This window comes from Equus caballus, chromosome 2 (genome assembly GCF_041296265.1).
Source record: "Equus caballus isolate H_3958 breed thoroughbred chromosome 2, TB-T2T, whole genome shotgun sequence".
NCBI lineage: Eukaryota > Metazoa > Chordata > Mammalia > Perissodactyla > Equidae > Equus > Equus caballus.
Genome location: NC_091685.1, coordinates 31460853 through 31488321, shown reverse-complemented (window position 1 = coordinate 31488321; position 27469 = coordinate 31460853). Strand labels below are relative to the sequence as shown.

Genomic DNA, 27469 nt, shown 5'->3' with positions numbered 1-27469 from the left:
TGCTATTTGCATTTTTTCCCAATTTAAAGCTCTTCCACTACCCACCTCTGCCTAGACTGGCTCTCCATTTAAAAAAAGGGCTTCATAAGAGAAAATTACTTGTAAGTAATTTGAAAATTGTGGCCACACCCTGGTAGCACAGAATCAAATCACTGCCTTAGGCAGACTGTGCAATTATGTCATGAATAGAGAGCTTTTGACTGTTTCTAAGAGTATCTCTGTTCTGGGATCCCAATACCAGCTCCGTAGAAATTGTTTTAGTACTCTTAACAGATACTCAAAAATAATCTCCTTAAAGCAACAAGGCCTCCTCTCATTTTTCTTCTTGGATGTGGTTGTTTTCTGTTGTTGTCTTTTTTTTTCATTCTCCAAAGCCAATGAATCACCCATACCAAATATTTCCACATTGCTTTGCCTCCAGCCTAATATTCATAGGAAACTGTCCAGTTTTTGCATCTCCCCAAAATATGGCAATATCCAGAGAGCCCACTAATGTGTGAAGACACACTGTACTTCCAAATTTCCACAAGAACATCTGTACAAATGCATCCGTGTAAAGACAATTGTGCCCAATTTTAATGAATCTGATGAAAAGACATTTTATGAACCAGTGCTGGATTACTAAAATAATTCTCAGTTTTTTGATTTTAAAAATTATACTTTTAATTATAGAATATTATTAGAATAATACAGATGTAGATAGACACTAGGATAACTGTGACCAATACCATAAGGAAAACTGCTCTACATACTTACTTGTTCACTCACTCTCCACAACCATAGAAAACAGGCACAAAGTGTTCAGGGGATGTGCAGAAGCAGCAGCGACTTGGGAGCAGAAGGCATGCAAAAAGCATTAGCAAAGAGAGTCCAATGCCTGACTTCTACACAAAGTTCAGCACAGCAAATGGGCAGCAACTGGCAGAAAGAGAGGAGACTGAGCTGGTCTGGCCCTAGCCCTCTTAACTTCTCAGCTGGAGTGTAGATGTATGGAGAGATGGCTGGGGCATTTAGAAGCCAAAAGCAGCAGCAGGAACAGGCTAGGGTGGGGCAGGAGAGTAGGGAAGGAAAAGGGGATGAAATACAGTTGGGTCATGGAGACGGTGTCTCCCACGGCCACTCCAAAGCTCATGCCCGTAGTGGCATCCAGAAACAACAGGAGAACTCTGATATTCACTGCAACCATCAGCAACACTGATACGAGAAGACATATTTGAGTTTAGTCATCAAGAACATGTAAGTCACTCAACAATTAAAATAGGAATACCCACAGTCAGCTAGATTTTGTATAGAACAGAAAACATGCTCCCTGCCCAAGTTTGTCTTTAAATAGGAGTGGCAACATAAAGAAACCTCCTTGGTGGAGTGGTTTTTTATTTTGTTACTTTCGGGGTTGTGTTATTTGCAAGGGATGCAGTCCCACATAGCCGTGGGTCCTAATAACTCACTAGAGTACACCACCCAAGAGAGACCACTGGTTCCTTTAACACCAAGTACCAAAGAGCTATGGCAAAAGTATTCTTCAAATGTTACAACACTCACAATAAAGCACAGTAGAAATAACGTGGGGCACGCGCAAAAAAAAAAATCCTTACTCCAGTCCCATCTCCTGGGCATCAATTCTTTCCTTCTCCCATCTCCTTGGATGCTTGGATAACCATCAACATTTGGGATATTTCTTAATTTCTATTTGGGCTGTGATAAGGAAAACTGACACTACTGGGTTTAAATTGGTTCAACTCTTACTTTAACCACTTATATGTGTAGGCTGGAAGGATCGAAATACATTCCTATCTAGGTTTATTAAGTCCTTGTGACTAGGCCGAAGAGAAGATAATTCAGTTTGAGAACAGGACAATCAGCCTATTTGGTCATATCTCCCACAATCGACTGATACATATAAACAAGTGCTTAGTTCAGTACAAACACAGATCTTACAGGAGAGTGCACACTAGAGCATTACTGTTGAAATTTTTTTTCATAAAGAATGAAAACAAAGGACACTTCTCATATTGGAGTTACGTGTGTAGTTCTGTCACATGATCAACATCACCCAAGAACATGCTAATTCTGTGTGAATTCAGTTTCTGCTATTGGAAAAACCACAGGAACACACATTTTACTGTACATACACATGCCCTTACGCAAGCTAAGATAAACACTGGGATGTGGCCCTTATCAAATTCGAGAGTTAGCAGTATAGGGAGAATTGATCTTAAAGGGTAGAGGGGAAAGAACACAGAAATGGCCTGTGTTCCTTGGGAAGGGACTCTGTGCCTCCTTCCCTGAAGTGGTCAATTCCACTTACACTCCATCATCACTTATGGTCCTATCTTTCCTTGAAGATATTTTCCCTACAATGTTCCCTACAGTGATCCCCAAAGAAAATTAATAAATTATGATTAATGGCAATAACAGTGGACATCTCTTGCTAAAGTCACCACCGCTGATGAGTCCTTGGTCCCCAAACCTGTATCTCATTTTTTGTTTCAATCTGTATCTTCAGTTAGCTTTCACAAAGATGCAAGCTTTAAAAAAGTTAATTAGAAACAATGAGGAGAAAAGTTATGATCATTGCCTTCATTGTGCAGAAGAATCCTGCTCTCAGGAAGACAGGAAGATACAAACGCATGAGCAACTCAAGGAAACAGCCCTTTGAAGGGGAAGATGTGTGTACCAAACTACCATGGTGAGTGAATAGGTGTGGCAATTCAGGCCAAGTCTCTGGCTTCTTTTTCCAAAGCAGCTGTGACCACCCTATCACAGTCCAATATTTCCCCTAGCGTAGTTCTCTGGGCCAAGGATAGGAGAAAGAACTTTTAAAGATTTACTCCATTTCCAGGCCTGAGAATTTATCATCATTCATCTCCTGGTCTTCAGATTTCCAGTTACCCGTGGGGCTGATTTTGAGGAAGTAATTCGAGTGAATAAAAATCACTATTTTGGAGGAGCGGATAACATTCCCAAAGCTGTGGGTCAGAATTTCAAGTGGCTTGTCTTCTTTGACGTTTTAAACTGTGGCCCACAACAAGGAAACTCAGTATGGTAAAAGCAGCTCCAAGAGAGAGCTGTCTTGAGAGAGCTCTTTGATATCAATAAAATTGTACCTTCAAATGAATCATTTCTCAGTCATCATAATTACAGGACTTAGTCGGTGTGAACTCTCTTATGTTTAATAAGAGCTGAGCTCCGGCTGAAACTCTTCTCACATTCGGTACATTCATAAGGCTTCTCTCCTGTGTGAACCCTTTGATGAGTGATGAGGTTGGAGCTCTGGGTGAAACCTTTTCCACACTGCACACACTCATAGGGCTTCTCTCCTGTGTGGGTTCTCTGGTGTTTAATTAGATCTGACCTTTCACCAAAGCTTCGCCAACACTCATTGCACTCGTAGGGCTTCTCTCCAGTGTGAATCTTCTGGTGTGTGATGAGATGAGAGCTTCGGCTGAAGCTTTTCCCACAAGCATTACATTCATATGGCTTTTCCCCCGTGTGGGTTCTCTGGTGCTGAACCAAGTGTGAGATGCGGCTGAAATTCTCCCCACATTCATTACAGTGGTACGGCTTTTCTCCCGTGTGGGCTCTGCGATGGCGCACGAGGTCAGAGTTCTGACTGAAATTCTTCCCACACTCGTCACACTTGTAGGGCCTCTCCCCCGTGTGGACTCGATAGTGTTTGATGAGATCAGATCTCTCACTGAAGCCTCGCCCACATTCGTTACACTCGTAAGGCTTCTCGCCTGTGTGGGTCCTCTGGTGCTGAGCTAGGTGAGAGCTCCGGCTGAAGCTTTTCCCACACTCCTCACACTCATAGGGTTTCTCCCCACTGTGGGTCCTTTGGTGCTGGATTAGGTGAGACAGCCGGCAGAAACTTTTCCCACACTCATTACATTTGTGGGGCTTTTCTCCAGTGTGGATTGTCTGATGCTGAATGAGGTGGGAGCTTCTTCCAAAACTTTTCCCACACTCATTACAGTCATAGGGCCTCTCCCCAGTGTGTGTTCTTTGATGCTGAATAAGGTGTGAACTCCGACTGAAGCCCTTTCCACATTCATAACACTTATAGGGTCTGTCTCCAGTGTGGGTTTTCTGATGTCGATTAAGGTCTGAGATCTGACTGAAAGCCTTTCCACAATGAGAACATATGTGATATCGGATGCCTGTGTGGACTTCTTTGTGGACAAGCAGATCGGTGACTTGTTGGAGAGGATAGCTTACCCACTCTTCTGCTGTTAGATCTCCCCATTGTCTTTCTGCTCTATCCCTGCTTTCAAAGGCCTCTTCACTTTCGGGATTTTCCTCAGTATTCTCAACAGGTCTTTCAGATGTGGTCCCAAATTCCACATCTTCACTAATCTCTTGTTTTGGATTCACTTCATTCTCACTCCTGATCTCAAAATCTGTAACAAAGGGTAAATAATAATACTGGTAAATACACACAAAAAATTACCTACTGTGTGCCAGGCACTGTGCTAAGTTCTTTACATGAATTACTTCAACCACCCTGAGAGTGAGGCATTATGATGATTTCCACTTTATGAATGAGAAATCCAAGACCCAAGGAGTGACTTGCAAAAGGTCATTTAGTGGTAATGGTGGAACTAGGATTCAAATCCAGGCAGGTCTAATAAAAGTTCATGCTCTGTATCATTACAGTTAAAATGGTTCTTTATGAAAATTGTATATCTTCCTGGTTTTGAAAGAAGAAGACAACCAGAGATAGAAAATAGAAGAGACTCTAAGTTAGAATCTCTAAAAGCCAAGAGCCTAGATATTTTTTGTGTGAATGCACGTGAGTGTATGTATATGTTCTTGTCAAGCCTTCATCATTACTATTATATGATATTTACTAAGAACCTACTGGGTTAGCACAGAGAAAAATGAATCTTTATCGATCTATACTAAGTCTTTTTTTTTTTTTTAAAGATTGGCACCTGAGCTAACAACTATTGCCAATCTTTTTTTTTTTCCCTGCTCTTTCTCCCCAAATCCCCCCAGTTCATAGTTGTATATTTTAGTTGTGAGTCCTTCCAGTTGTGGCATGTGGGACATCGCCTCAGCGTGGCCTGATGAGCGGTGTCATCTCCGTGCCCAGGATCCGAACCAGCAAAACCTGGGGCTGCCGAAGCAGAGCACATGAACCCAACCACTCAGCCAAGGGGCTGGCCCCTATACCAAGTCTTAGTTGACAGGTAAAGTGACTGCCAAATGTTACTTGCTACTTTCCAGTGGCTTTTTATTGAAAATAGAGGTGGCAAGGCTGGAGAAGGCAAAAAAGATACCTGGCTCAGAACATTCTTGGCATTGACTAAGTACAGTCTTTAAATGAAAATCAAAATACACAACCACTGTCTACAAGAGACTTTCTACCAGACACTGCATTTTACAAGCTGTGTTTCTTGGTACACTCTTCAGAAAGAGGTTACTAGGTATGCTGGGAGAAAAGGGTCCCTCTTCTTAGAAATTCACAATGCCTCATAACACATTAAAGAGTCTGAAGACTCTTGAAGTAAAGGAACTTTGTAAACATTATTTAACCCATTCCTGAATTTATCTGGGCAAGAAACTTTTTTTTCTCTTTTTTCTTTTTGGTGCTTCCATGCTTCCATCCTTCTAACAAATGCTCCTTGGGCTGGACCATACACATATAAATTCACATTTCTTTAAGAGTCTCATTTCTTGTTTTTGTTGGATTGAAGGGAATATTTGGGTTACAGACTGCAATAGATCTAGGTAGATAACTTCATTTCTAGTTGCTTTTCTAAAGGAAGGATCCAAGAAAGTTGGGACATCAGAGAGCGCTCAAGTTAAAAAGAAAATCCTTCACAGTCACCTTTTGTCCTGGAAAAGGCTATAGGAATAAAGATCTCAGAAAAAGGATTAGTCCTAATGAGTGACAGATGACCCAGTGAACATCCATGGTTGCTAACTTCTGTCAAGTCCTAACAGGAGATAAAGTGAGTCAAAGACTGTTCAGCTCAAGAAGTTAACTGTCTATTCTAGTTACACCCAGATGAAAGGATAGGCAAAAGACAAGTTTGCAGATGATCAAAAAAATTAGCTTCCCTCTCTAATAGAATTTGTGATCTCATTTAGTTCAAGATTCTCCTGGAACAACATCTGACACACTCAAAATGTATGATCAACTCTGAAACATCTCTAGACAAGTACCTACTCCACGTAAATAAAGGACCTCAGGCAAAGCTGGGGCTCTGAAGCCAAAACAAACACAAAGAGGTGGCTTTTGCCCTCCCATGAACCTGGGTCTGAACCCCCTCATCTTCTAGTAAAAGCGCTGTTTACAGGGGCATTTATATCCTGGCAAGCACCATTATGTCAGACCTGTTTGGTCAGTGATCTGTACAAACAGGCTGGAGAACGGCAAATGACTCAGGGCCCAAGAAATCTGAACGTTTCTAACATGTGCAGAAACATTCTTTCCTTTTAGACAACATGACCTTGATGTTTCCACACTCAAAGATTTGCCTGAGGACTCCACTCAGGCCAATATCCAAGTAAGTGCTTTAAAAAAATCAAACTACTAAGTTGTGTTGAAAGAACTAAGCCATTTTTGACACAGTCTCAAAAACGTGGGTTGAAGAAAGGTGGAGAATCTTTACTTACCTAAAGAGACAACGTTTCCATAATTCTCCTGCATAACATCCCTGTAAAGGTCCCTTTGTGTAGGGTCCAGAGGTCTCCACTCCTCCCGGGTGAGGTACATGGCCATGTCCTCAAATGTCACAGGTGCCTGAAATCACACAATGCTTCCTCATTACCTGGTATCTAGGAGGCTCGTACCAGCTTTTCTTCTTGAAATTAGACACATGGCTAGAAGTGTCGAGGAAGCAAAAGGTATTAAATCTGATCTGGGGAGTCCAAAGAAGAAATAAACAAGCAAAAAAGAGATGGGGTAAAGAAGGGAGCAATTTACAAGCTGACTGCTCTGGCCTCATAACCTGATATCCCTGCCCTACTCTGGAACCTTCTCCTCGTCATATATTTCTCAGAACACATTTAGCAGCTACATCACTCCATACCTTTACTCACAATGTTCCTCTTTACCTGGAATATCTTTCTCAGACTAGTGAAATCCTGCTATTCTTTAAGGCCCTGTTCCAGTACCAACTGTTCTTCAATGCCCCACATCCCTCTGCTTTGCTCCACTCCTCCCTTGGACCCCTCAGATAGAATTAATCACTCCCACTTCTTGGTTCCCACACCACCACAACTTTGCTCCATGGCAAATGTTGTTATCACGTTGTATCACGGCTTACTAGATGCGTCTGTCTCCCTACAGATTATAGCAGGCGGGGAAAGCCCGGGCCAGTTTCATCCATCTTTTGTCTCCCCATTATTTAAAGGCATACAGCAGGTGTTCAATAAATGTCTGTGGCTGTACTGGCCTGGTACTGGGTCCCTGGAGGCAGAATACCGAAGCGAGCGAATTACTAACTCCAGGGAATTTCCCATCGGGATTTGGAGAGCAAAGAAACGCCGGGACGAGATGGGTAAGCAGAGGCAGGGTCCGAGAAGCCACCCCCGGCTTACCTGGGACCCAGCCATGAGCAGGGTGGCTGCCATCTCGGGCTCAAGGATCCGCCTCCCGGGAGAGAGAGCAGGAAAAGCAGCTAGCAGACAGCGCTAGAGGAGGCGAAAAGCAGGGCGTGAGGCACAGAAAACAGGCCCTGCCCACTCCCCAGGGCTGGAGTTCTGGCCGCCAGGCGGGTGGGGAGGGCCCTGGACCCGGGCTGGGTCACTCTCCTCCCTGACCCTCGAGCGCGACCCGCCCTCTGTGTCTCCGCCACCATGGGGTGGAGGCAATGCCGGAGTTTACTGAGACAGCCCCCTGGCTCGGTCCCTCCCAGGCCCGGGGTCAAGCAGATGCTGTCTCAGGGAGGAGGCTCTCAACCCAGCCCACAGAACGCCTCCGCTCTTCAGAACGCCTCAGCTCGAGGCTGGGCCCTTTCCGGCAGCTGCGTCAGCCAATCAGCGAGCAAAGCTCGGAAAACGCTCTGCCAATTAGATGCCGAACACTAGGCCCGCCTCTTGTAGCACGGCTGAGCCCCTTTACCACGCTTGCGCCCGCCCCCATGGCCTGCCGGGAGTTGGAGTTCCGTACCGGCGTACAAAGGCCAGTCGGAGGCCAAAAGCCAAAGAGGGAAAAGAACAAAAGGGTGAAGAAAGCAGCGCGTCCTCCTAGCTAGGACAGAGTATCTGCTGCTTTCTTCTCTTGGAGACCACAGCCCGATTAAGCCAGGGCGGTTGCCCTGCTTCTCCTCTCCTCACTAGAAGCTTATCTTGAGTCGGACCTAAACTGCGACGTCGGGCCTAATTTAGGCGCTGGCCTGTGTTGGGTTCCGCTAGGATTAGCTCTCATTTGGCAGCCCAGGCCTGAGAGGAAAGCGGCAGCCGCCCACTCCCCAGGGGAGACTCAGCGGCCGCGCTGGAACTTTGAGCTCCGCCCATGCACTACATCTCCCGGCGGCGCCTGCGGCGTTGGCTCCCCGCTACGCAGACTACAACTCCCAGGAGGCCCCGCAAGGCCCGCTGCGAGCGAGTGCGGTCAGCGGCTGGGCCAGGCTGTGTCCGGGCTCCATCGCTGTTAACCCTATAGGCGCGTCCGACTGCGTCCTTCTAAAGAGGGCGCCCCTTGAGGAGTGGGCTGAGTTGCACCCAGCGTGGGGCAGGGGGAGGGGGGACCCTAAGGGCAATCAGAAGCGAGGGTGGGGGATAGGGCGCGTAAGGAGGAGCGCGCCAGCCCCTGCGCTGGGACGGGCTGTCCTTATCATCCCTGGAGGGGTTGTCTGCTAAAAGGGTTCTTGGTGGCCTCCCGCACCGCTGGGATAGTGCGCCTCTGAGGGCCTGAGCCGGGCGGGCCCTTGGGATGTTAGCAGTTCCTGACCGGCTGGAGGTAGGAAGCCGAAAACCCGAGTTGGGAACCAACAGACTTACCACCTGGCCCGCAAAAAATCCGCTGGATCAGCGGCTCCAAGATCCGAGAGGCCTCGAACAGATTCCAAATCCGCAGGCAGAGTTCTCTGAGACTTAAGGCGTTCGGAAAGGTTCTAGAGATCTCTGGCAGATCCCGGATAGACCTGCGGGTAGCTCTCCAATCCGTAGACTTGCAGGCAAAGCCCAGAGATCGTAGGCAGATCCCAAAGACTCGCAGATTCCCGAGAGCTCAGACTCTTAGGCAACTCAGAGAAACCACAGGCTCATAGGCAGATCCCTGAGAGCACAGCAGCTAGCCAAGAAACACCACCAGCAGCTAAGCTGCATTCAATTGGAGTTCCTCCGAACGGAAGGACTTGCAGCCTTTCCTCTCCCCAGCCAGGATGAGAAAATTAGACAATGGAAGCCGAGGACTGGGGAAAGCAGGCATTCTGCGTGGGGAAGAGCTCTGAGCTCGCTGTAGCCTTGGAGAGGGAAGTGATGGAAAAAGAATATAGCAGCTTATTAGGGACTCCCACCCTCTTCAAGTTATAAATATCCCCAGAACCTTGGCTACGTGCCCAGAAGCCTGTTGTCTCTTAACTGTACAGGAGACTTCTCTGCTTGGGCTGGGAAAGGGGCTTTTCTTTTGTTTTGCAGATACATCCACCCACTCAGTGACTTGAATTTTTTTTTATCGAACATGACTCCAGGCTATGCTTTTATTAGTTAGTGTCCTGTTCCCAGTGCCCAGTTATTTATGGTTAAATTACTCAAGTGTCTAAAAAGAACTAGGACCCTACCCAGCCATGAGGCAAACTCTCCCACTCCTCACGCCCAACTGTGAGGCTAGGAATTCTTTAGATAGCACAGAATTGTACCGTCCTACCCCATCTAAAATTGATGCGGGTACCACAAAAAATGGAATCGTAGAGGGTTCCCAAGAGGCAGTGTCCCTAATGGGGAGAGTGTGGGCAGCAAGGGCAGACAGACTTGGTTGGAATCTAGGCTGTGTATCCTTTGGAAAGCCATTTAACCTCTCCAGGCCCATTTCTTTTTCTGTAAAATGGGGTAACCATACCCAAGGCGATGGTGAGCACTAAGTGAGATGACTCAAAGCGCTCCACACGGGGTAGGCACTCAGATAACTGTTATTATTATCAATCCTGCCTTTCGCAGCAGGGGAGACTTCCAGAGAGGCCTGTGGGTGTTTTCACTGGCTCTGAAAGGCTGGGAAGTCAGAGCGGCGCCATAGCTGTGAGGATCTGCGGGCGACCTTTTCCTCACACAGTGCTTCGGCTGGAAATTCAGAGGGATCTGGGAGTTGGGCCAGTTTGGTGGGTTCAAGCGAATGGTGTTTTGAGCCCAGTAGAGCAGAGGTATTTGGGGCTGCCAGAGACCCAGCGAACTGAGGCTTCACGCTCAGGGAAATCTGGGACGAGGAGGAGGGGGATTGGTTCAGACTTCGGCTAAGTAATTGCAGGTTTCCAAGCGCGCCTAAGGTGAGGCGAGTGCCCCAGCCCGTCAGCCCAGCGGGCCTCCCTTTTCAGTCCTTCTCTGACAGATTGCTTTGTAAACTTTCTCGGGCCTTTTCTCCCCCTTGTTCCAGTGCTTTAAGCCCTCCTTTGTCCTCTCGCTGTTTCTTTTCTTCCTCAGGCCTGCCTGGGGGCAGGACGCCTCTCTAAGCCCAGCTTGGCTGCTTGCCTCCTTCTCTAAGTGCTTTTCTCTCTCTTCACCTGGGACCCTCCCGAGAGTGGAGGAGAAGAGAGGCAGAGAGTGGATGGGAAGCGGACTGCGTTTGGTGCCCCTGGCTGGGGGTGGGGGGAGGGTAGTAGGGAAGAGGCGGAGGAAAGACCGTGGGTGAGGGGCTTCCTGTTGCAGCCTTCAGCTGGACCCTGAGGGCTGGGGTCACTGGAGGAGGAGGTGGCTTCCTGCCCCATTGTTCAGGACTTCATAGTTTCTCAGGAATACTTATTGTGCATGAGTTTTCAATAACCAACTGGGAAAGCTGTATTTGTTCCTATCGTTCAGCAAACAGTGAGCACCTACTGAGTGCAGAGGCAGCAACACAGCCTATCACTGGGGAGAGGGGCCGGGAGAACCATTCGGCCATGGTCTCCAGTCTAGGCTTCTGACATCATCTCCAAATAGCGTTATATGTTATGTCGGATCTACTGACCAATTTGACCCAAGACCCTCCTTGCTGATGCGTGAACTTGTTTCTTATTAACCGACCACTGTGCCTGTGGAGCACTATAAATTATATTTTAATAAATCCTATAATTACCTTGTGAGCAGCACAATTATGTTGTAATTTTTGGTATTAGGAGCATTAATTTGTTCACATTGAAAAACATGCCTCAATGTTTGTGATCTTGCTTTGTCATCGCTTCATTTTCAAATATACCAGGAACATCAAAAAGATCGGAGTGACTCAGGCTTTTCACCCCTGCTAGGAGCAGAGATGAAGCCTCCTCACAGCACAGGGAGTTGGGGACATGGGGGACACACTGACTTGTGAACAGTCATTGCAGTCCAGCTGCTCTGCTATACGGGTGAGCTAGCTTGTCTACACCGAGCAGGGGGCGAGCTCAGCTGGGGGCAGGGGAGGAGGCTTCACCGAGGAGGTGACATCTGAGCTGACTTGCAAAGCCTGTAGGAGTCTTGGAGGTGGAGAACGGAGGGGAGGGAAAGCATTCCAGTCTTCAAGAACAGCATGTGCGAAGTCACGGAGGCGTGAAAGACAGAGCATGTTCCAGAATGGTCAGGATTGGGTATGACTAGAGGGAAGAGTGTGGGGGTGGAGTGGCAGGGGGAGGAAGCAGAGCAGGGACAGTCTCTTAGGTCCCCTTGCCTGCCTGCCTGTTTGTCTCTGCCTTGGGCTGTGGATCAGCAAAGCTGATGATGAGGTGCAGCTGGGGGGCGGCCTGGGGGCTGCCTGGTGTGAGCACAGCAGGCTGACTCTGCAGGAGGGGCAGGGAGCAGAGAGGACTGGGCCACTCTTTATGATCTCGTGCATTTCAGCTGGTTTTCTCCAGAGAGAATCAACATTTTCAAAAATGTAAACAGTTGCATTAAAAATGTACAACAAACTTAACTAGTATTGTCTAGCCTTCTAAAAGGCACCAAATACGCCCATATTCTCTGAACGTGTTTACTGTGTCTCTATTCTGTACAAGACACTGTGCTGAGAGAGAGGACACCACGCCTCACAATGACTGCAAGGCCGTTGTGAGGATTAAATGTGAGAATGGCTGCAAAATGCATGGGCACAGAGGAGGGCCTTGGCACACAGCGGCCATCACCGTTATGGGGGAGGTAAAACGCATCACAGATGCTCTGTAAGGTGAAGCCATATTTCAGAGTGGCTCAGAGTACCAATGGGGGCCTGGTTTCAAGTCCAGATTCTGTCTCCTAGAAGCAAATTACTCTCTGAACCTTGGTTGTCTCCGTCTGTAAGAAGAGTTTAGCAATACAATTCATAGAGACAGAAAGTAGACTGGTGCTTGCCAGGGGCGGGGGAGGAGGACGGGGAGGTGTTTAATAGGTACAGAGGTTCAGTTTTGCAAGACGGAAGAGTTCTGGAGATTAGCCGCACAACAATGTGAATGTGCTTGACATTACTGAACTGTGTACACTTGAACATGGTTAAGATGGGGCCGGCCTGGTGGCATAGTGGTTAAGTTTGCATGCTCCACGTCGGCAGCACAGGTTTCACAGGTTTGGATCCCAGGCACAGACCTAGCACCACTCATCAAGCCATGCTGTGGTGGCATCCCACATAAAATAGAGGAAGATGGGCACAGATGTTAGCTCAGCGACAATCTTCCTCAAGCAAAAAGAAGATTGGCAACAGATGTTAGCTCAGGGCCAGTCTTCCTCACAAAAAAAGGAAAAAAAATGGTTACGATGTCAAATTTTATGTTTATTTTACCATGATTTTTTTAAAAAGATTATATTAATAGTATCCTAGTTCATGGGGTCTGAGGGTTAGTTGAGACAATATAAAGTACTCCCCTATACTCATAGTAATAACAATAGCTGATGTTTACTAATCAGGTACTTTGTGCCAGGCATGATTCCAATGAATTCTCACAACAACCCTTTGAGCTAGGTGCTGTCACCACCAGTTTACAGATGAAAAACGGAGGCATGGAGAAGTTACATAATGTGCCCAAGATGCCTAGCTAGTAAATGCTCAATAATTAGTAGCTATATTGACACTATCACACAAAGAAGTCGTCATCGTTCTCATCATCATGGCAGAATGCAGTATAGTTATCAGTTTCACAGCACTGTGGGAGTTCTGAGAACTGTCTCTATGTCCAGGGGATCGGAGAAGACGTCATGGAAGACGTGCATCTGAGGTGAGCCTTGAAGAAGGGGTGAGATTTGGACCGAGGTCGGGGAGGGGGAATCAGAACAGGTGACCACAGTTGGGAAGGACCATCAGGTGTTCAAGAACAGGGCAGATACCATCCTTAGGCTGGAGTGAAGGGGCAGCGGGGTGGAAGACAAGCCACCAAAGACAGGCAGGAGGCAGAGGGAGGGGAGCTTTCAAAGCCGAGCCAAGGAGCTTGAAACTTATTTGACAGCTGCTGGACGTCCACTGAAGGTGCTCGGGGGGAAAGCAAAGAGCCCTGCAGGGCAGATGCATGAAAGGGAGGCAGTGCTCTGAGTTGGGAGACCAGTAGAAGGTCTTTGCAGCAGTTCAAGAAAAAAGAAAACCTGAAAGACAGTGTTGCTGGTAACGGCAACAGAGAAAAGGGTTGGATGAGGGAAAGGCTGTAGAATTGGTAACTGATAAGGTGAAGACGGTAAGGGGAAAGGGTCAAAGATGGTTCTAAGTAATGAACTAGTTGGCAAATAAAAAAGAAGAGAGCATTTAATGTTTGTTTTTGTTTTTGTTTTTGAGGAAGATTAGCCCTGAGCTAACTACTGCCAGTCCTCCTCTTTTTGCTGAGGAAGCCTGGCCCTGAGCTAAGATCTGTGCCCATCTTCCTCTACTTTATATGTGGGATGCCTACCACAGCATGGCATGCCAAGCGGTGCCATGTCCACACCCGGGATCCGAACTGGTGAACCCCGGGCCGCCAAGAAGCAGAATGTGCGAACTTATCCGCTGTGCCACCGGGCCGGCCCCAAAGAGAGGATTTAAGAAAGAGAAGATGTGAGTTAAGTTTCAGATTCTTTGGATTGAGAGGGCCGGTGGGGTACTTAGAGGAGATATCCACATAGGCACTTGGTGATGAAAGTCTTGAGCTCAAGAAATCTCAGGGTGGGGGGCCAGCCCAGTGGCCTAGTGGTTAAGTTTGCCACACTCTGCTTCGGCGGCATGGGTTTGGTTGCTGGGTGCAGACCAACACTGCTCAGCGGTGGCCATGCTGTGGCGGCGACCCACATACAAGATAGAGGAAGAGGGCTGGCCCTGTGGCCGAGTGGTCAAGTTCATGCGCTCTGCTGCAGGCGGCCCAGTGTTTCGTCAGTTTGAATCCTGGGTGCGGACATGGCACTGCTCATCAAACCACACTGAGGCGGCATCCCACATGCAACAACTAGAAGGACTCACAACTAAGAATATACAACTATGTACCAGGGGACTTTGGAGAGAAAAAGGAAAAAAATAAAATCTTAAAAAAAAAAAAAGAGGAAGACTGGCACAGATTTTAGCTCAGGATGAATCTTCCTCAGCAAAAAAAGAAAAGAAAAGAAATCTCAGAGCTAAAGACAGATTTGGTAGTCTGAATGAGACTACTAGGACTTCTCATTCCATATGGTATTTTAGGTTCCTGTAACTTTTTGAAAACATCTTCTTCATTGGTCATAGGATCTTGAATGTACTTTTGTTTTCAAGGTCTTTTGGCCATGACATTCCTGGAGAGACGTTCTCTCCTCCATCCCAAGCAGGTTGCCTCTCTGTTTCACTTCACCTAACCTTGAGTTTTTCCTCCTGTAAGGTAGCACTCTCCCCTCCCCTGGGAAGCATTTCTGGGTGGCAAAAGTTGATGCTAGCTGCCTGGCGGCTCACACCCTCTTCCCCTTTGATATGAAGGAGGAGATGGGGTTAAACCATGTGTTCCAGTCAACAGCGTATGCAAAGGCTCTGTGACACACAGCACACAGCGTGGCCAGCGTGGCTGGAGCACCAAGTGAGGGGGTGTGGCAGAGGCTAGCTCTGCAGGGACTTGTAGGTCCCGCCAAGAGCAGTGGGAAAAAATGGAAGGTTTTAAATGGGGGTGGTAGAATGGGGTGGGGGGGGGGGCGCTGTAACACGATCATATCGGCAATTTTGAAAAGTGTATTTTGGTCAGCGCAATGGAGAGCATGAATTGGAGTGGGTCCAAAGTGGACACAGGAAGACCAGTTGGAAGGGTCCTGACACCTGCTGATGAACACAGTCTGAGGCCTGTTCGCGCTTTTCCGTGTCCTTTGGTGAATGTAGATGTGCCCTGTATAGATGTGTGGACTGGAGCCAGCTTCTTCTTTTGCTGTTTACTCTGACTCATCTCCTTTGTAAACAGCGAGGTTGTTGAGGGCGGAGATTCAGTTTTGTACTTTTTCCTATGCTGTAAATCCCTATGACACTGGGAACACAAAGGATATTTAGACCGTGACTATTGAAAGTCACCCCAGGGTGCCACCTTTAAAAGGCCCCAAGGTAACGTTTATTGACATTATTATATGGCAGTGGTTGCTGTTTTGTTCTGCTTTTGTTTTCTAGACATTTGGATGGAGGATTAGATAGTGCAGAGAAAAATCTGGATATCTAAACCCTCCAAGTGTGGTCTGTGGACCAGCATCACTGGCATCTCCTGGGAGCTCGTTAGAAATGAAAAATCTCAGGCCCCGCCCCAGACCCACTGAATCAGAATCTGCATTTTAACACAATCCCCAGTGGATTCCCACCCCTATTAAAGCTTCAGAAGCACCTGGGTATCTAAGCAGGATTGCTCCATACTCCTGTGGTTAATATTCGTCCCTCAGGCGTTTATCACATCCCACCTGGTGTGGAAGCCTGTGCCTAGGATGTCTTCCCTGCCAGGCCGGGAATTCCTGGAAGGTAGGGGTTGAGCACTGTGTGTCGTGCTGGACCTCTGATGGCATTGAGCACACTGACGTGAGGCAGAGGACCTGGGTTTCAGTCCTGGTTTGCCATTTATGAGCTATGTGTGTTGTATCTTCTGTGAGAGGAATTTTTGTCCTTCCAAAGGACCCGCCCCAAATCTGACTGTTGAAGAGCTGAAGATGGTGGCAGATTTCTGCACACAGTTTCCTCGCCGGCTTCATCTCTAGGAGGAGGCGTTGGAAGGCGGAAGGAGGAAGGCAATAACCAATTTCAGAGTGGATGATATCCGGGGCCTACAAGTAACTTGGGCTGAAGTTACCCCGAACAGCTGCCTTAAGGGTGAACCGAGGCAGATGGGTACCCCGCGGCCTTTGCACAATCACCCTGTGAGATAGGCACTAGGACCACTCCCATTTTTACAGGTGAAAAAAATGGCTTAGAGAGGTTAAGTGACGTGCCCAGGCTCCCAGGGGTGCACAGGCTCCTGTGCTTCAGCCATTTTAGGAAACAAAGAATCCAGAGGCTGCTGGAAGGCTGGGAAAGTCAGAGACAGAGACCCAGGACAGGCCCACCAGACCTGCTCCCAAGGCTTTTGCAGAAGGTTCCAGTTTTGCCTAAAGTTCCTATCAGCTCAAAATGCAAGTTTATGTCATCAGGGGAGAAGCACAACAAGGCCCTTTGTGCCCTGCAGGCTTCCTCTGCAGCTCAGGCCACAGATGGGGCCATAAGGAATGCGCTGCCAGCGCCTGGGCAGGTGCTGAGGCTCAGGACCTCCCAGGGGCCGTGGAACTCGGGGGCACCACTGTACTCATCACTCAGAAAGGCTCGGCTCAAGACGATCAGTTCCCTGCCAAAAGGGACCGCGTCTGAAGTCATCAGAGGCCCCCAAAGCCAGCTGGGAACAGGGAAGAGCACAGAGAGTTTGGGAAGAGATGAGGAGCAGGGAAGAAATCTTTCTACATGGCGTGGAAGTCATACCTGCCTGAGCCAAGCCGTGTGTCACCTGTTCTGCACCTGTGACTGCAGTGGGGTGGGGTGAGATCTGTGTGGCCTAGTAGTTTTCAATTCAGAGAAGACTGAGAGGTTCGGATGTGAGGGAAGGGACGCAAAGGTCTGCCAGGCCACTGTCAAAGATCACGACACCTCAGCTATGAGGCTCTGCAGTCTCTGAGTTGCTACAAGAGGTTTGTCAACACAGATTCTTAGCGTCATACCCCAACTAGGCTCCCCCATTTAACCCAGCATTATTAATATCTGATTATTAATTTGCAAAAGAATTCTCCCTCTGGTCCCTAATACCCCATGCAGAGTTCAGCATTTTTCTTCATTTTGATTTTTATTTTTTCTCCAGTTACAACGGCTTAGTGCTTTCTCTTTATTCTTCCTCACCTTGTTCACTGAAATCCTGGCTGGCGGTTCTGTCAGCAGAACTACAAAACCAAAAAGGCGACAACATTTTAGAACTTTCCCTGTATCACCCAAGGAGGCTAGGGGAAGGGCACAGGAAAAAGAAGGTAGAGTCTGGAGCCACACAGACTGGAGTCTAGGTCCCACCTCTGCCATTATTGGCTGTGTGACCTTGAGCAAATCACTCATCTGTAAGATGGGATCATAATGCTGGCCAGGGCAAGGAGATCTGGTAATAAATGAATGAAAATTCGGTGCTGGGCACGTGGTGGGCTCTCAGTTCATGGTCAAAAATATCACTGTGGGGGCCGGCCCGGTGGCGCAGCGGTTAAGTGTGCATGTTCCGCTTCGGCGGCCCAGGGTTCACCAGTTCGGATCCTGGGTGTGGACGTGGCACTGCTTGGCAAAAGCCATGCTGTGGTAGGCATCCCACATAGAAAGTAGAGGAAGATGGGCACGGATGTTAGCTCAGGGCCAGTCTTCCTCAGCAAGAAGAGGAGGATTGGCAGCAGATGTTAGCTCAGGGCTAATCTTCCTCAAAAAAAAAAAAAAATTCACTGTCATTATTACTAATGACTTGGTGGACTTTAGACCTCCCAACGTGGCAATGGACGCTACCTGAAAATGTTGTCAGAAGCTGTGCAGCTGCCACCTCCAGTGGGCCCTGCCTCTCTCACTAATAGGAATCAGGGAGGAGGAGCTGGGTTGGGAACATGCAGACTGTCCTTGTGCCCCAATCACAAGAGCCACCATTTACTGAGCACTTCTAGGCTAGGCAGCATTAGTGTGTATTAACTCATTTCATCCTCGCAGTCACCTGATGAGACAGGCACTGTATCACTCCCATTTTCACTGGTAAAGAAGCAACTTAGGTTAAGTGACTTGCCCAAGCTCCCATAATACTAGTAGGTGACAAACTCAGAATAGTAAGAACAGTAGTTTCTACGTATATACGTGCTCAGGGCTTTTTTGTATAGTTGACAGGTTGTTCACTGCACAAGAGAGCCTGGCCAAAGGGGCAAGTTGAGGCTGAAACTTAGCCCCTGCTCTGTGTGCCAACCTCTGTACCCTGGTGCAAGGCGGTGTCTACCTGGAGGCTGGGAAACCTTTTTCTAATTTGACAAAGATGCCATATGAGCGATCAGAGGCCCCGTTAATGCTTTGTGTATATTGCCTGCTCTAATCCTCGAAACAGCTCTGTGGGCTAGATATTAATCCTCCCATTTTATAGATGAGGAAATCAGGTCTAGAGGGTTCAGATCACTTAGCTAAGTCACTCTGTAAGTGACAAAGTTAGGATTTGGACCTGATGCCAAAGTCCATGCTCCAAACCACTACATCACTATGCTGGCCCCATCTCTAAGTGCTCAATGAGTGAATAAAGGAAAAATACATAATCATCTGACTTTTACCTTAAAAAGTACGGCAGTTCTAATGAGGCCCCAGGTGTATCAAGGCTCTTAGTAAGGTTGTAAAAAACTCAGATTGATCAGGAATTTGGCGCACTGTCTTTCAAACTATAAAGTCCAAACTATGTGACTTTATGCTCGTTAAGTATTTCGGTAGCCCAGCGTCCTTGTGTGACAAGTGAGAGTAATACTGTAAGGAATGCTTCTCATAGATGTCTGCAAAGTGTGTGTGCATTTGTAATAATGTTCACGTCAACCACAGGGGAAAGGCATTATCACCGTTTTGCTCAGGGAGGTGAGTGACATGCTCCGGGTCACACAACGAACGAGTAGGGCAGAGCGGAGACATGAAACCAGGGCTCCTGACGCCCCGTCCCATGCTCAGTCTTGGGCTCCTTGCTAAGTACCTTGGAACTTTTGGAGCACCTGCAGCCTGCTTGGTGGCTCAGACATCACACGGTGCGTGCACATGCAGGCCAGATGGCACTGGCAACTGACAGTAATCACATGACCACACTCAGTTTTTTCAGAAGACGTGGCAGGAAGGAGCCCCCTGGGAGGAGTCTTTGCGTGGCTCCCATGCCTGAAAACAAAACCTCGGCCTTTGCAGGAGCTGGGGCAGCCTGGGTTACAGCCTTGGGTAATGTAAGGCTTTTCCAGAACTGGCTTGGGAGGGGAGGACGACCTGGGAGCATTTAGGGGCCACGCCCCTCTGATGGGGCTCAGCCTTCCTCCCATCCCAGTTGTGGCCAGGTTTAAAGGAAATATCATCTGTGAAAGTGCTTTGCAAAGGGGTGTGGTCCAGATGCCGAGTGCCGTTGTTTTTCTTCCCCTCTGTGGATCTCGGGCGGGCGGCTGATTGCATCTGTGCTCAAATGACAGACCTGCCCATCCTGTGATAAAATGTGGGCTGCTGCCCCCACCCTTGCTGGGTGCCTTCCAAAACAAAACACACACACATGCACTCTCTCCCCGCCTCCTCAACAGCAACCCACCACTCTCTCCAGCTCTGCAGACCCACTCTGCACAGGCTGGCGCAGCCCCCCATGTATGAGGCCCCTTCTGGGCCGTGGATATGCTCCTCCTTATGTGAGGCAGCATCTGTGAATGACAGGAGAGGGAGAAAGATACAGACCTTCCAGCGATTGCCACATTCATTGCATAAGACGAAGGTAGTCATGGGCTCATCAGCACTTCGTGTCTGCACCTGAGAGACAGAGAGAGCACGAGAATCGCTCATGATGTCACTCCCCTGCTCTAGGACCTGCCATGGCTCCCACTGTCTGTGGTAGTAGGTCCAAATCCCAGAGCTTGGCATTGTTATTCCCACCCCCTTTGGCAATACCCTTATCACTGAGAACTCCATCAGGTGTACTTTCCCCTCCTCTCACAGGTCCATCAGCGCACTTCCAGGATCTCACTGGCCCCGCCTGACCTTTGCATTCTCACTCTTGTTGATCCTCTGACCCATCTCTCTTCTCTTGCCTCAAGATTCATCTCCTGCAGGAGGTTCCTGACCCTGCTCTGAACACACCCTGTTGGATGTGCCTCACTGATCAGAACTTGTGAGCTGGAAACCCCCTTAGAGATCATCTAGTTTGTTTCTTATTTTGCAGCTGGAAGAATTGAGGCCCAGGGAGGAAAAGGGATCTGAAGATCATTGGGACTAGTTAACGTTACGTTTTCCAGTTTCTCATGCCCGTCACCAAACCATTCAGGTGCAGGAAACCCCTGGCACTTCCAGATTTAACCATGGCTGTTCTGATTTTCTACAGCCAACCCTGGATGGCCATGACATGTAGCGAGTTGTTACTTTGCTGACACACAGCCATGAGGGATGTCACCCGGGATTCCGTGGAGTGGGAGGGAGTCCCCCAGCTGAGTGAGCCCAGCGGTCAGACAGGAGGACACAGCTTAGCACAGCCTTGTCACTGGGGAGCAAGGACACCTGAGGAGGGGTAATATTGGGGTTTCTCTGTGCAGAGAAAACTCTGCTAATGGACAGTTTACTCCTGGTGGGAGACGATGTGCGGGAAACACATCACTCCACGTGAAAACGTGCTTGGAAGGGAGCAGGAGCTTGTGCAAACATCTCCAAATTCTGGAGTCAGAATTCTCCGAGGGCGTCCCCCTGAATGGCAAGGCTGACTGTATTTCTGCTGGAGCCGCACATCCCCACGGGCAAGGTGCTCTTCATAAATCTCGCTTCCCAGCAGATGGGGGAATGAATAGAGTTCCAGAAAGACTAGGCACTAATTAGAATTCAAGAATATTGGTGCCCCAAGGGCATAATGTGTGCACCTCAGAAACTGGAGTCAGTTCTCTGGTTTAAGCCTTTCAGAGAAGGGACCTCCACAGCCTTCTGTGCCTCCCTACTTTGAGGCAATACTCTTCACCCTTAGAACTGAGGCTAAATACCTCAGGCTTTACCGACCACGTTGGCTGTGCTGCAGGCAGAAAGGTCTGGATCTGCGTTTATTACAATCTCTGCCACTGACCATCCTTGACACCTTGGGCAAAGCTGCAAAGCCTGTCTCTTGTCTGGGCCTCAGCTTCCCAGTGTGTAAAATGTGGGAGCTTTTATATTGCTAGGTTCTCTTCCAACCTTCCGTGGCTCTATGGAGTTCTGCGCCCTGTTACTCTGGTTCCTCTTATTTTTGCTTCAGAGCAGGCCAGCACACCCTTGCCAAGCCTCATAGACACAAATCTGGGTGACCGTACGTGCAGGAGAACATATCCCACAAGCCACAGGGGCACCATGTTGGTGTATCAAGACGCGCCCTCTGTCTGAAGCCTGGCTGTTAGCCCTTCCTCCCCTCTGGCTCTTCCCTCAGCTCTCCCTGGGTCTCCGCATCCAGGCCCCCGTGGCCTCCTCCCTCATACCTGGTTATAGGTACAGTTCTTCTTCTTGCATTTGCTGCACTGGAAGAGGTCAGTGGTGGTGCCGCCTGTCTTGGCCATCTGGTGCTCACGGATGGCCTCCTGGGTCATGGCATTCCTCAACTCCCTCAGCTCATCACTGGCCATTTCCTGGAGAGAAACGAGTCTGCCCTTTAGGGCCAGGGAGCCCCATAACCCTTGCCCTACACCCAGTTTCTAGAGAGGCTGAACAGAGGAGTGGGGAATGTGTTAGATTGAGTACAAGGAGCTGGAGGGAGGACTGGCTATACAAGAGTTCCCCATTCCACCTCCAGGTGAAGGTCAAACCTGGGGGCTCTGACTTGGCCAAGCACGGCAGGGCGTGTACAGGAGAGCAGAAGGCAAACGGCTTCCACCCCAAGATCAACACTCTTGTGTATATTTGCTCAGATCTGGTGCCTGGCCTGCCTGCCAGGACCTGGGTGCCTGCCTGAACCTTCCTGCTTGAGCTGACTTCAATACTGACCACCAGATCTATGATGTTCCCCTATCCTTCCAGCCTGGACTTGACCCAGTGCCTGTCTGAGCTGTGATCAATGCCCAGTCCATTCTGCCTGGTGGGAACCTTGGTCTCAACTCTCCATGACACACTGCTGCTACCCCCAACCCAAGCAGGAGCTGAAGCTCCTGGGTTCGCAGAGCTCACGGCTCACCTGTGAAAGCATCAGAGAGTGTCTTTTTCCATAAGTTCCTACAGAACAGCCTCCTGTCTCCCCTCAGCTCACTGCAGACACTCAGTGTCTGTGTTATCCAGGTCCTTCCCTGCTTTATCCATCTTCCTGGCCATTTGACTCCCCTCAAACCTCTGCAAGAGGACAGCAGAGAGCTGGGACACTCAAAGTGGGGAGAGCTCTAGTTGGGGTTGGTTTGGGGGGAAGGAGGATGGCTAAGGTTAAAATGAGGATTTGGGCCGCTGGCCCCGTGGCTGAGTGGTTAAGTTCGTGTGCTCCGCTGCAGGTGGCCCAGTGTTTCGTTGGTTCGAATCCTGGGCGCGGACTTGGCACTGCTCATCAAACCACGCTGAGGCAGCGTCCCACATGCCACAACTAGAAGGACCCACAATGAAGAATATACAACTATGTACCGGGGGGCTTTGGGGAGAAAAAAGGAAAAAATAAAATCTTTAAAAAAAAAAATGAGGATTTGGTACTGGCTAAACATTCTCATTGTTGCTATCTATCCTGACCCCTTAAACCATGGAGAACAGAGTTGGCACAAAGGATAAATGATTTTAGTGTGCTGACCACTGCGTTATAACCACTTGGGCTTCTTGATAAAAGGCAGATTCTTATGAATCTAAAACTCTAAAGGCAGGCCCAGGAATGTGCATTCTTACTAGTGCCCCCAAGTTATTCTGGCACACACTAACGTTTAAGTCCTACACGGGGCCGGCTCCGCACCCGAGTGGTTAACTTCCTGCGCTCCGATTGGCGGCCCAGGGTTTCTCCGGTTCGGATCCTGGGCGCGGACATGGCACCGCTCATCAAACCATGCTGAGGTGGTGTCCCACATGCCACAACTAGAAGGACCCACAACTAAAAATATACAGCTATGTACCGGGGGGCTTTGGGGAGAAAAAGGAAAAAATAAAATCTTAAAAAAAAAAAAAATCCTACTGTGTTAAATTCAAGGACGAGATCCTAACCAATGGCAGGGCTATATAGAAGGGCCAATCAAGGAGAGGCCACATAAACAAGCAGCTGACTTTAACTTGGGGGGACTTTCTAGAGCATAATGCATCCATTCATTGAAAATGTATCCGATGTCAATTTATTGCATGCCTTTAACTGCATTCGTGTGCTGGTAAACCAACTTTGGTTATAGGGGTACCTGATTTGTAGCATTTACCAATTTCCATGGTGTAAATACTCCAACCATGGCCAATTTCAAGGTACTGATGTGTTGTAACTGAATGCAGAGTTGGCAACAGCTACACAGACTCATCGCTCGAGCTGGCAGGAGCCGGCTGCAGCACACCCCGCCCTCTAAACCCTAAAGATCCAGACATAAAGATTTGGTTCCTCTTCCCGGTAATGCTAATCTGGCAGAGCAGCCAGGCATTTACACAAGATTGCAAGATAAAGTGCTAAAGCAAAAGTTTACAAAGTGCAGGGGGAGCCTAGAGTACCTGGCTAACTGCTTGGGGACAGGGAAGGCTCATGAAAGAAGCTGACACCTTCACTAGTCTTGAAAGATAAGCAGGACTTCCCAAGGGGGATGGCACATTCCAGACAAAGAGAATAGGAGACACAAAGGACCAGAGCAGGGCCGGCTCCTCCGTGGTGTAGTGGTTAAGTTCATACCCTCCGCTTCAGCGGCCCAGAGTTCACGGGTTCAGATCCTGGGCACAGACCTACACACCACTCATCAGCTATGCTGTGGCAGCGTCCCACAAACGAAATAGAGGAAGACTGGCACAGATGTTACCTCAGGGCCAAGCTTCTTCACACACACACACACACACACACAAAAGATCGGAGGACAAGAATAACATATTTGGGGGTGGGTATTTGGGGTAGTTTCAAGGTGAGGAGTGTGGGAGACATGTGTGGGGTAGGATTGTGGAAAGAGAGTCTTGTGTGCCAGCTAAGAAACAGAGAACAGAAAAACCTACCCACTCACTCACCAGTTCATTTACCTATCTTGCCCTGCCTCCTCTGGAAGCAGGCAGTATTAAGACACATAAAGTAAGTGATGTAGAAAATGAGGAAAATAAGGGTAGGAGATGACACTGGCCTCACGTTGTATCCACGGTTAGAGAAGGGCCCCAAATGTGAATCTGATAAATATCTGTTGAGCACTTATGACATGCCAGGCACTGGTCTCAATGCGGGATGAACCGTGAACAGACAAAATCCTCTTCTTGCGGGGCTGACAGTGTGTCCACTCGACAGCTCTAAAGGAAATCTCAGAATCTGTGACATTCTTTGATACATCCAGGTAGAGAGGAAAAAAGAGAAGAATGAGGGAATGAGGTGGACGAGGAAAGAGACACAAGAAGGGAGCCAGGGGGACTGAGGATGCAGAGAGGGATGTCCACCCACACGGGCATCCGCCGTCCCATGCTCTCCTTGCTGGGGGCTCCCTGTCCTCTGAGCCACAGCACAGCAAGTAGCCCAAACCCAAGCTGTTATTTTTCTTATTGGAGGAAAAATGGTCCTACATTTCTTATAGAAACTTGCTGCCTGGGGTAAAAGATGACCCGAGGATGAAGGTCTCGGCATCCGTTGCCTGGGTTGCTGGGGAGGCCGGGTCCCTGAGGGCTGGCCCTGGCAGTCCCTGTGGAGGGCCTGGCAAGTTCCTGGCTTGCTCCCCTTGGCCTGGTCAGCCTCTTCTTGGGCCTGGGTTGGTCACTCAATTCTCTTGTCCTGTCCCAGTGAACAGTCCTCGGATGGGGCCTGACTTCGCCCACGTCTGGCTTTCGCAGTTGCTTTGCTGGGACTTCTGGGGCCTGTCTTTGTCCTAATCCAGACGCCCAGCTCCATTCCGACCTCTAGCTTCTGGGAATGTGCTGTGTTTGGCTCAAACCTCTGTCTACATCTTGCTCTTGCTTCTGCAGGGCCTGGTTTCCCAACGTCTCTGGAATTCCTTGTAAGACAGTCTCTTGATAGCATTGCCGTGACACACACACAAAGAGAAGCAGAGGGACCCCAGAGCCACAGAGTGGGGACAGAGAGAAGGAAACACAAGCCTGGGTTTCCGTAAAAGTCACAGCTTCACCATGCAGGGAAGGAGAATTCCCTGTAAGGCCAGGCTGCAATTTGTAACTCTGGGCATATAACACTAGTTGCCTAAAAATCAGATATTTTAAATTAAGCAGAAAGATAACCCGGGTCCACCTGTGCCAAGTTCCCCATTTTCTCCTAAAGCCAGGGCTCACTCTTGCTTCAGGTGTTTGAGGAAAGCAGTGAACTCTCTCCTCAGAAAAATGTACGTACATACCCTAGATAGCACACCCCCTACACACACTAAATACGCACACATCACACACACTAAACACCACACACACACATATCATACTCCCCCACCACACACACCACAGACACACAGAGGCCCAGCGTGGCCAGCAGTTACAGAGGGTCCCAGGCTCCCTGAGGCACACCCAGATCCCAGGACCCCCTGCGTTTGCCCTCTTTCCCGGGCCTCCAGGTGCGTGCGGGAACCCCTCCGTGAGCTCTGGCAGGAAAGGGCCACTTGCACCTGATGGCGTGCAAAAGGCGTTTTCAAGGTGTGCGCTCTCAAGTAAACAGCTCTGGGTTCAAACTCTCGTCGGCCACTTACTAATTGTGTGTGGCCTCAGTCTTCTCACCCATAAAATGGGGATAATTTTCCCCTTTCATAGCATGGTGCTGAAGGCTGCAGGCAACGGTCAGCAAATGAGCCTATCATGTACCAGTTCTGGGGAGGGCTCCACAGGTATTCACCTTCCAAACACGTCACACGTATTAACTCGTTCAATCCTTCGTGAGATAGCTATTATCATTCCCATTTTACAGATGAGAAACTGAGGCGCAGAGAGGTTAAGGAGCTTGTCTGAGATCACACAGCTAAGTGGCAGGGGCAGAATTCAAACTCAGGCAGTTTGGCACAGCCTCTGAGCTTCTAACCACTGCACTATACCTCCTCAAACGGGCTTGCTCCCTCTTCCTTCCCGTACTGTCCCCTTCGAGCTGGGTCAGTCCTTCCCTCCTGGAAGTTCCACGGTGGCTCCATCATGGCACCACCTCTGATTATACATCTTTGTAAACACGTGTGTCTCCCCCTCACCCTGTGCTCCACGGAGACAGGGACTCCTATCCTGGCTCGGCCACAGAACTGGGCGACAAGGCAGAAGAGAAAGGCAGATCACAAAGCAGGGGAGAGTGGGGCTCTGGGGCAGACAGCTTGTTTCCTGGTCTCGACATTTTCTAGCTGTGGGCAGGGGCAAACCAGCTCCCCCGTCTGAGCCTCTGTATTCCCATCTGTAAAGGGGGGATAATAAACATTTCTACCTCAGCTGGTGTGAAGATAGAACCGGCAATGTCCCTGTAGCACTCAGCCCAGTGCCCAATACAGATCGGCTGTGCTCACTCTCTAGATGGGCCAGAAGCCCGAGGGATGGGGAGTTGCGATGGTCTGGCTGAAAGAGCCCTCTGGCTTATCTGCACTGAGTCACAAGCCACTGGCTCTCAGACTGGGACAAAGCTGGAAGGGCCTGGCCTCTTGTCCGCCCATGCAGAGGTCATGCCCCGGCCCTCACCTCTGCCGTCATCTTGGCAATGAGCCCAGCGGAGATGGCCCCGCTGAGCACGTTCCGCCTCAGGCCGGGGTTCCTGGGGTCCTTGAGGTTGCTGATTCGGCTGCGTACGCGATTCCGGTACTTCATGTCTGTGCTCTTGAGCTCCTGATAGATATGTGACATGGTCAAGGGCCAGCCAGCCATGCGCAGAGGGGCAGAGAAGGATGGGGAGCCTCTCCCAGAAGCCCAAGGAGCCCCAGGGCCATCTATTCCTCTCCTTGGACTTGCACAGGGGCCGGGCACCTTTGTGACCTCTGATTCCCCAAGTGGGGAATCTCATTTGGACATTTGGGGTCAGCCATGTATCAGGGACAGGAAACAGCCTCCATGGTGAGCTCAGGTGGTAGCAAGCACTGTGGTGTCAGGGACCCCACGAATGGGCATCCTGGGTTTGTCTGTGCCTCTTGTGTGATCTCACATGGGTCACATGACCTCTTTGTGCCTCAGTTTCCTTAT

General features: G+C 49.1%; 2 protein-coding genes across 3 annotated transcripts in view; both read right to left on the bottom strand.

Moving 5' to 3' along the window:
• Positions 1–548: 548 nt before the first annotated feature.
• On the bottom strand, positions 549–9613 carry ZNF436 (zinc finger protein 436). Of its 2 annotated transcripts, XM_001504230.6 has the most exons (4): positions 8956–9613; positions 7552–7644; positions 6625–6751; positions 549–4400 (listed from the first exon to the last, which is right to left on the bottom strand). In XM_001504230.6, exons 2-4 carry the CDS (start codon positions 7582–7584, stop codon positions 3148–3150), a joined length of 1413 nt encoding a protein of 470 aa, XP_001504280.1. In that variant the 5' UTR covers positions 7585–7644; positions 8956–9613; the 3' UTR covers positions 549–3147. The 2 variants fall into 2 exon arrangements, with proteins under 2 accessions (XP_001504280.1, XP_023491290.1); XM_023635522.2 differs by lacking the exon at positions 7552–7644 and having other exon boundaries at positions 8956–9556.
• Positions 9614–17317: 7704 nt separating this feature from the next.
• TCEA3 (transcription elongation factor A3) overlaps positions 17318–27469 on the bottom strand; it is a 32236-nt gene continuing 22084 nt past the window's right edge. Inside the window, exons 8-11 of the mRNA XM_070260744.1 lie at positions 26975–27130; positions 21700–21846; positions 19952–20023; positions 17318–17430 (exon numbers count right to left, since the gene is read on the bottom strand). Of these exons, the coding sequence (XP_070116845.1) occupies positions 17422–17430; positions 19952–20023; positions 21700–21846; positions 26975–27130 (384 nt within the window). The 3' untranslated portion in view covers positions 17318–17421. The remainder of the gene's footprint in view (positions 17431–19951; positions 20024–21699; positions 21847–26974; positions 27131–27469) is intronic.

Coding starts and splice junctions, on each gene's coding strand:
- ZNF436 (XM_001504230.6), bottom strand. CDS start 7,584: ATGGCAGCCACCCTGCTCATGGCTGGGTCCCAG. Junction 6,752..7,551: donor TGCTCATGGCTGGGTCCCAG/GTAAGCCGGGGG, acceptor GTGTGATTTCAG/GCACCTGTGACATTTGAGGA. Junction 4,401..6,624: donor TGGAAACGTTGTCTCTTTAG/GTAAGTAAAGAT, acceptor CCTTTGTTACAG/ATTTTGAGATCAGGAGTGAG.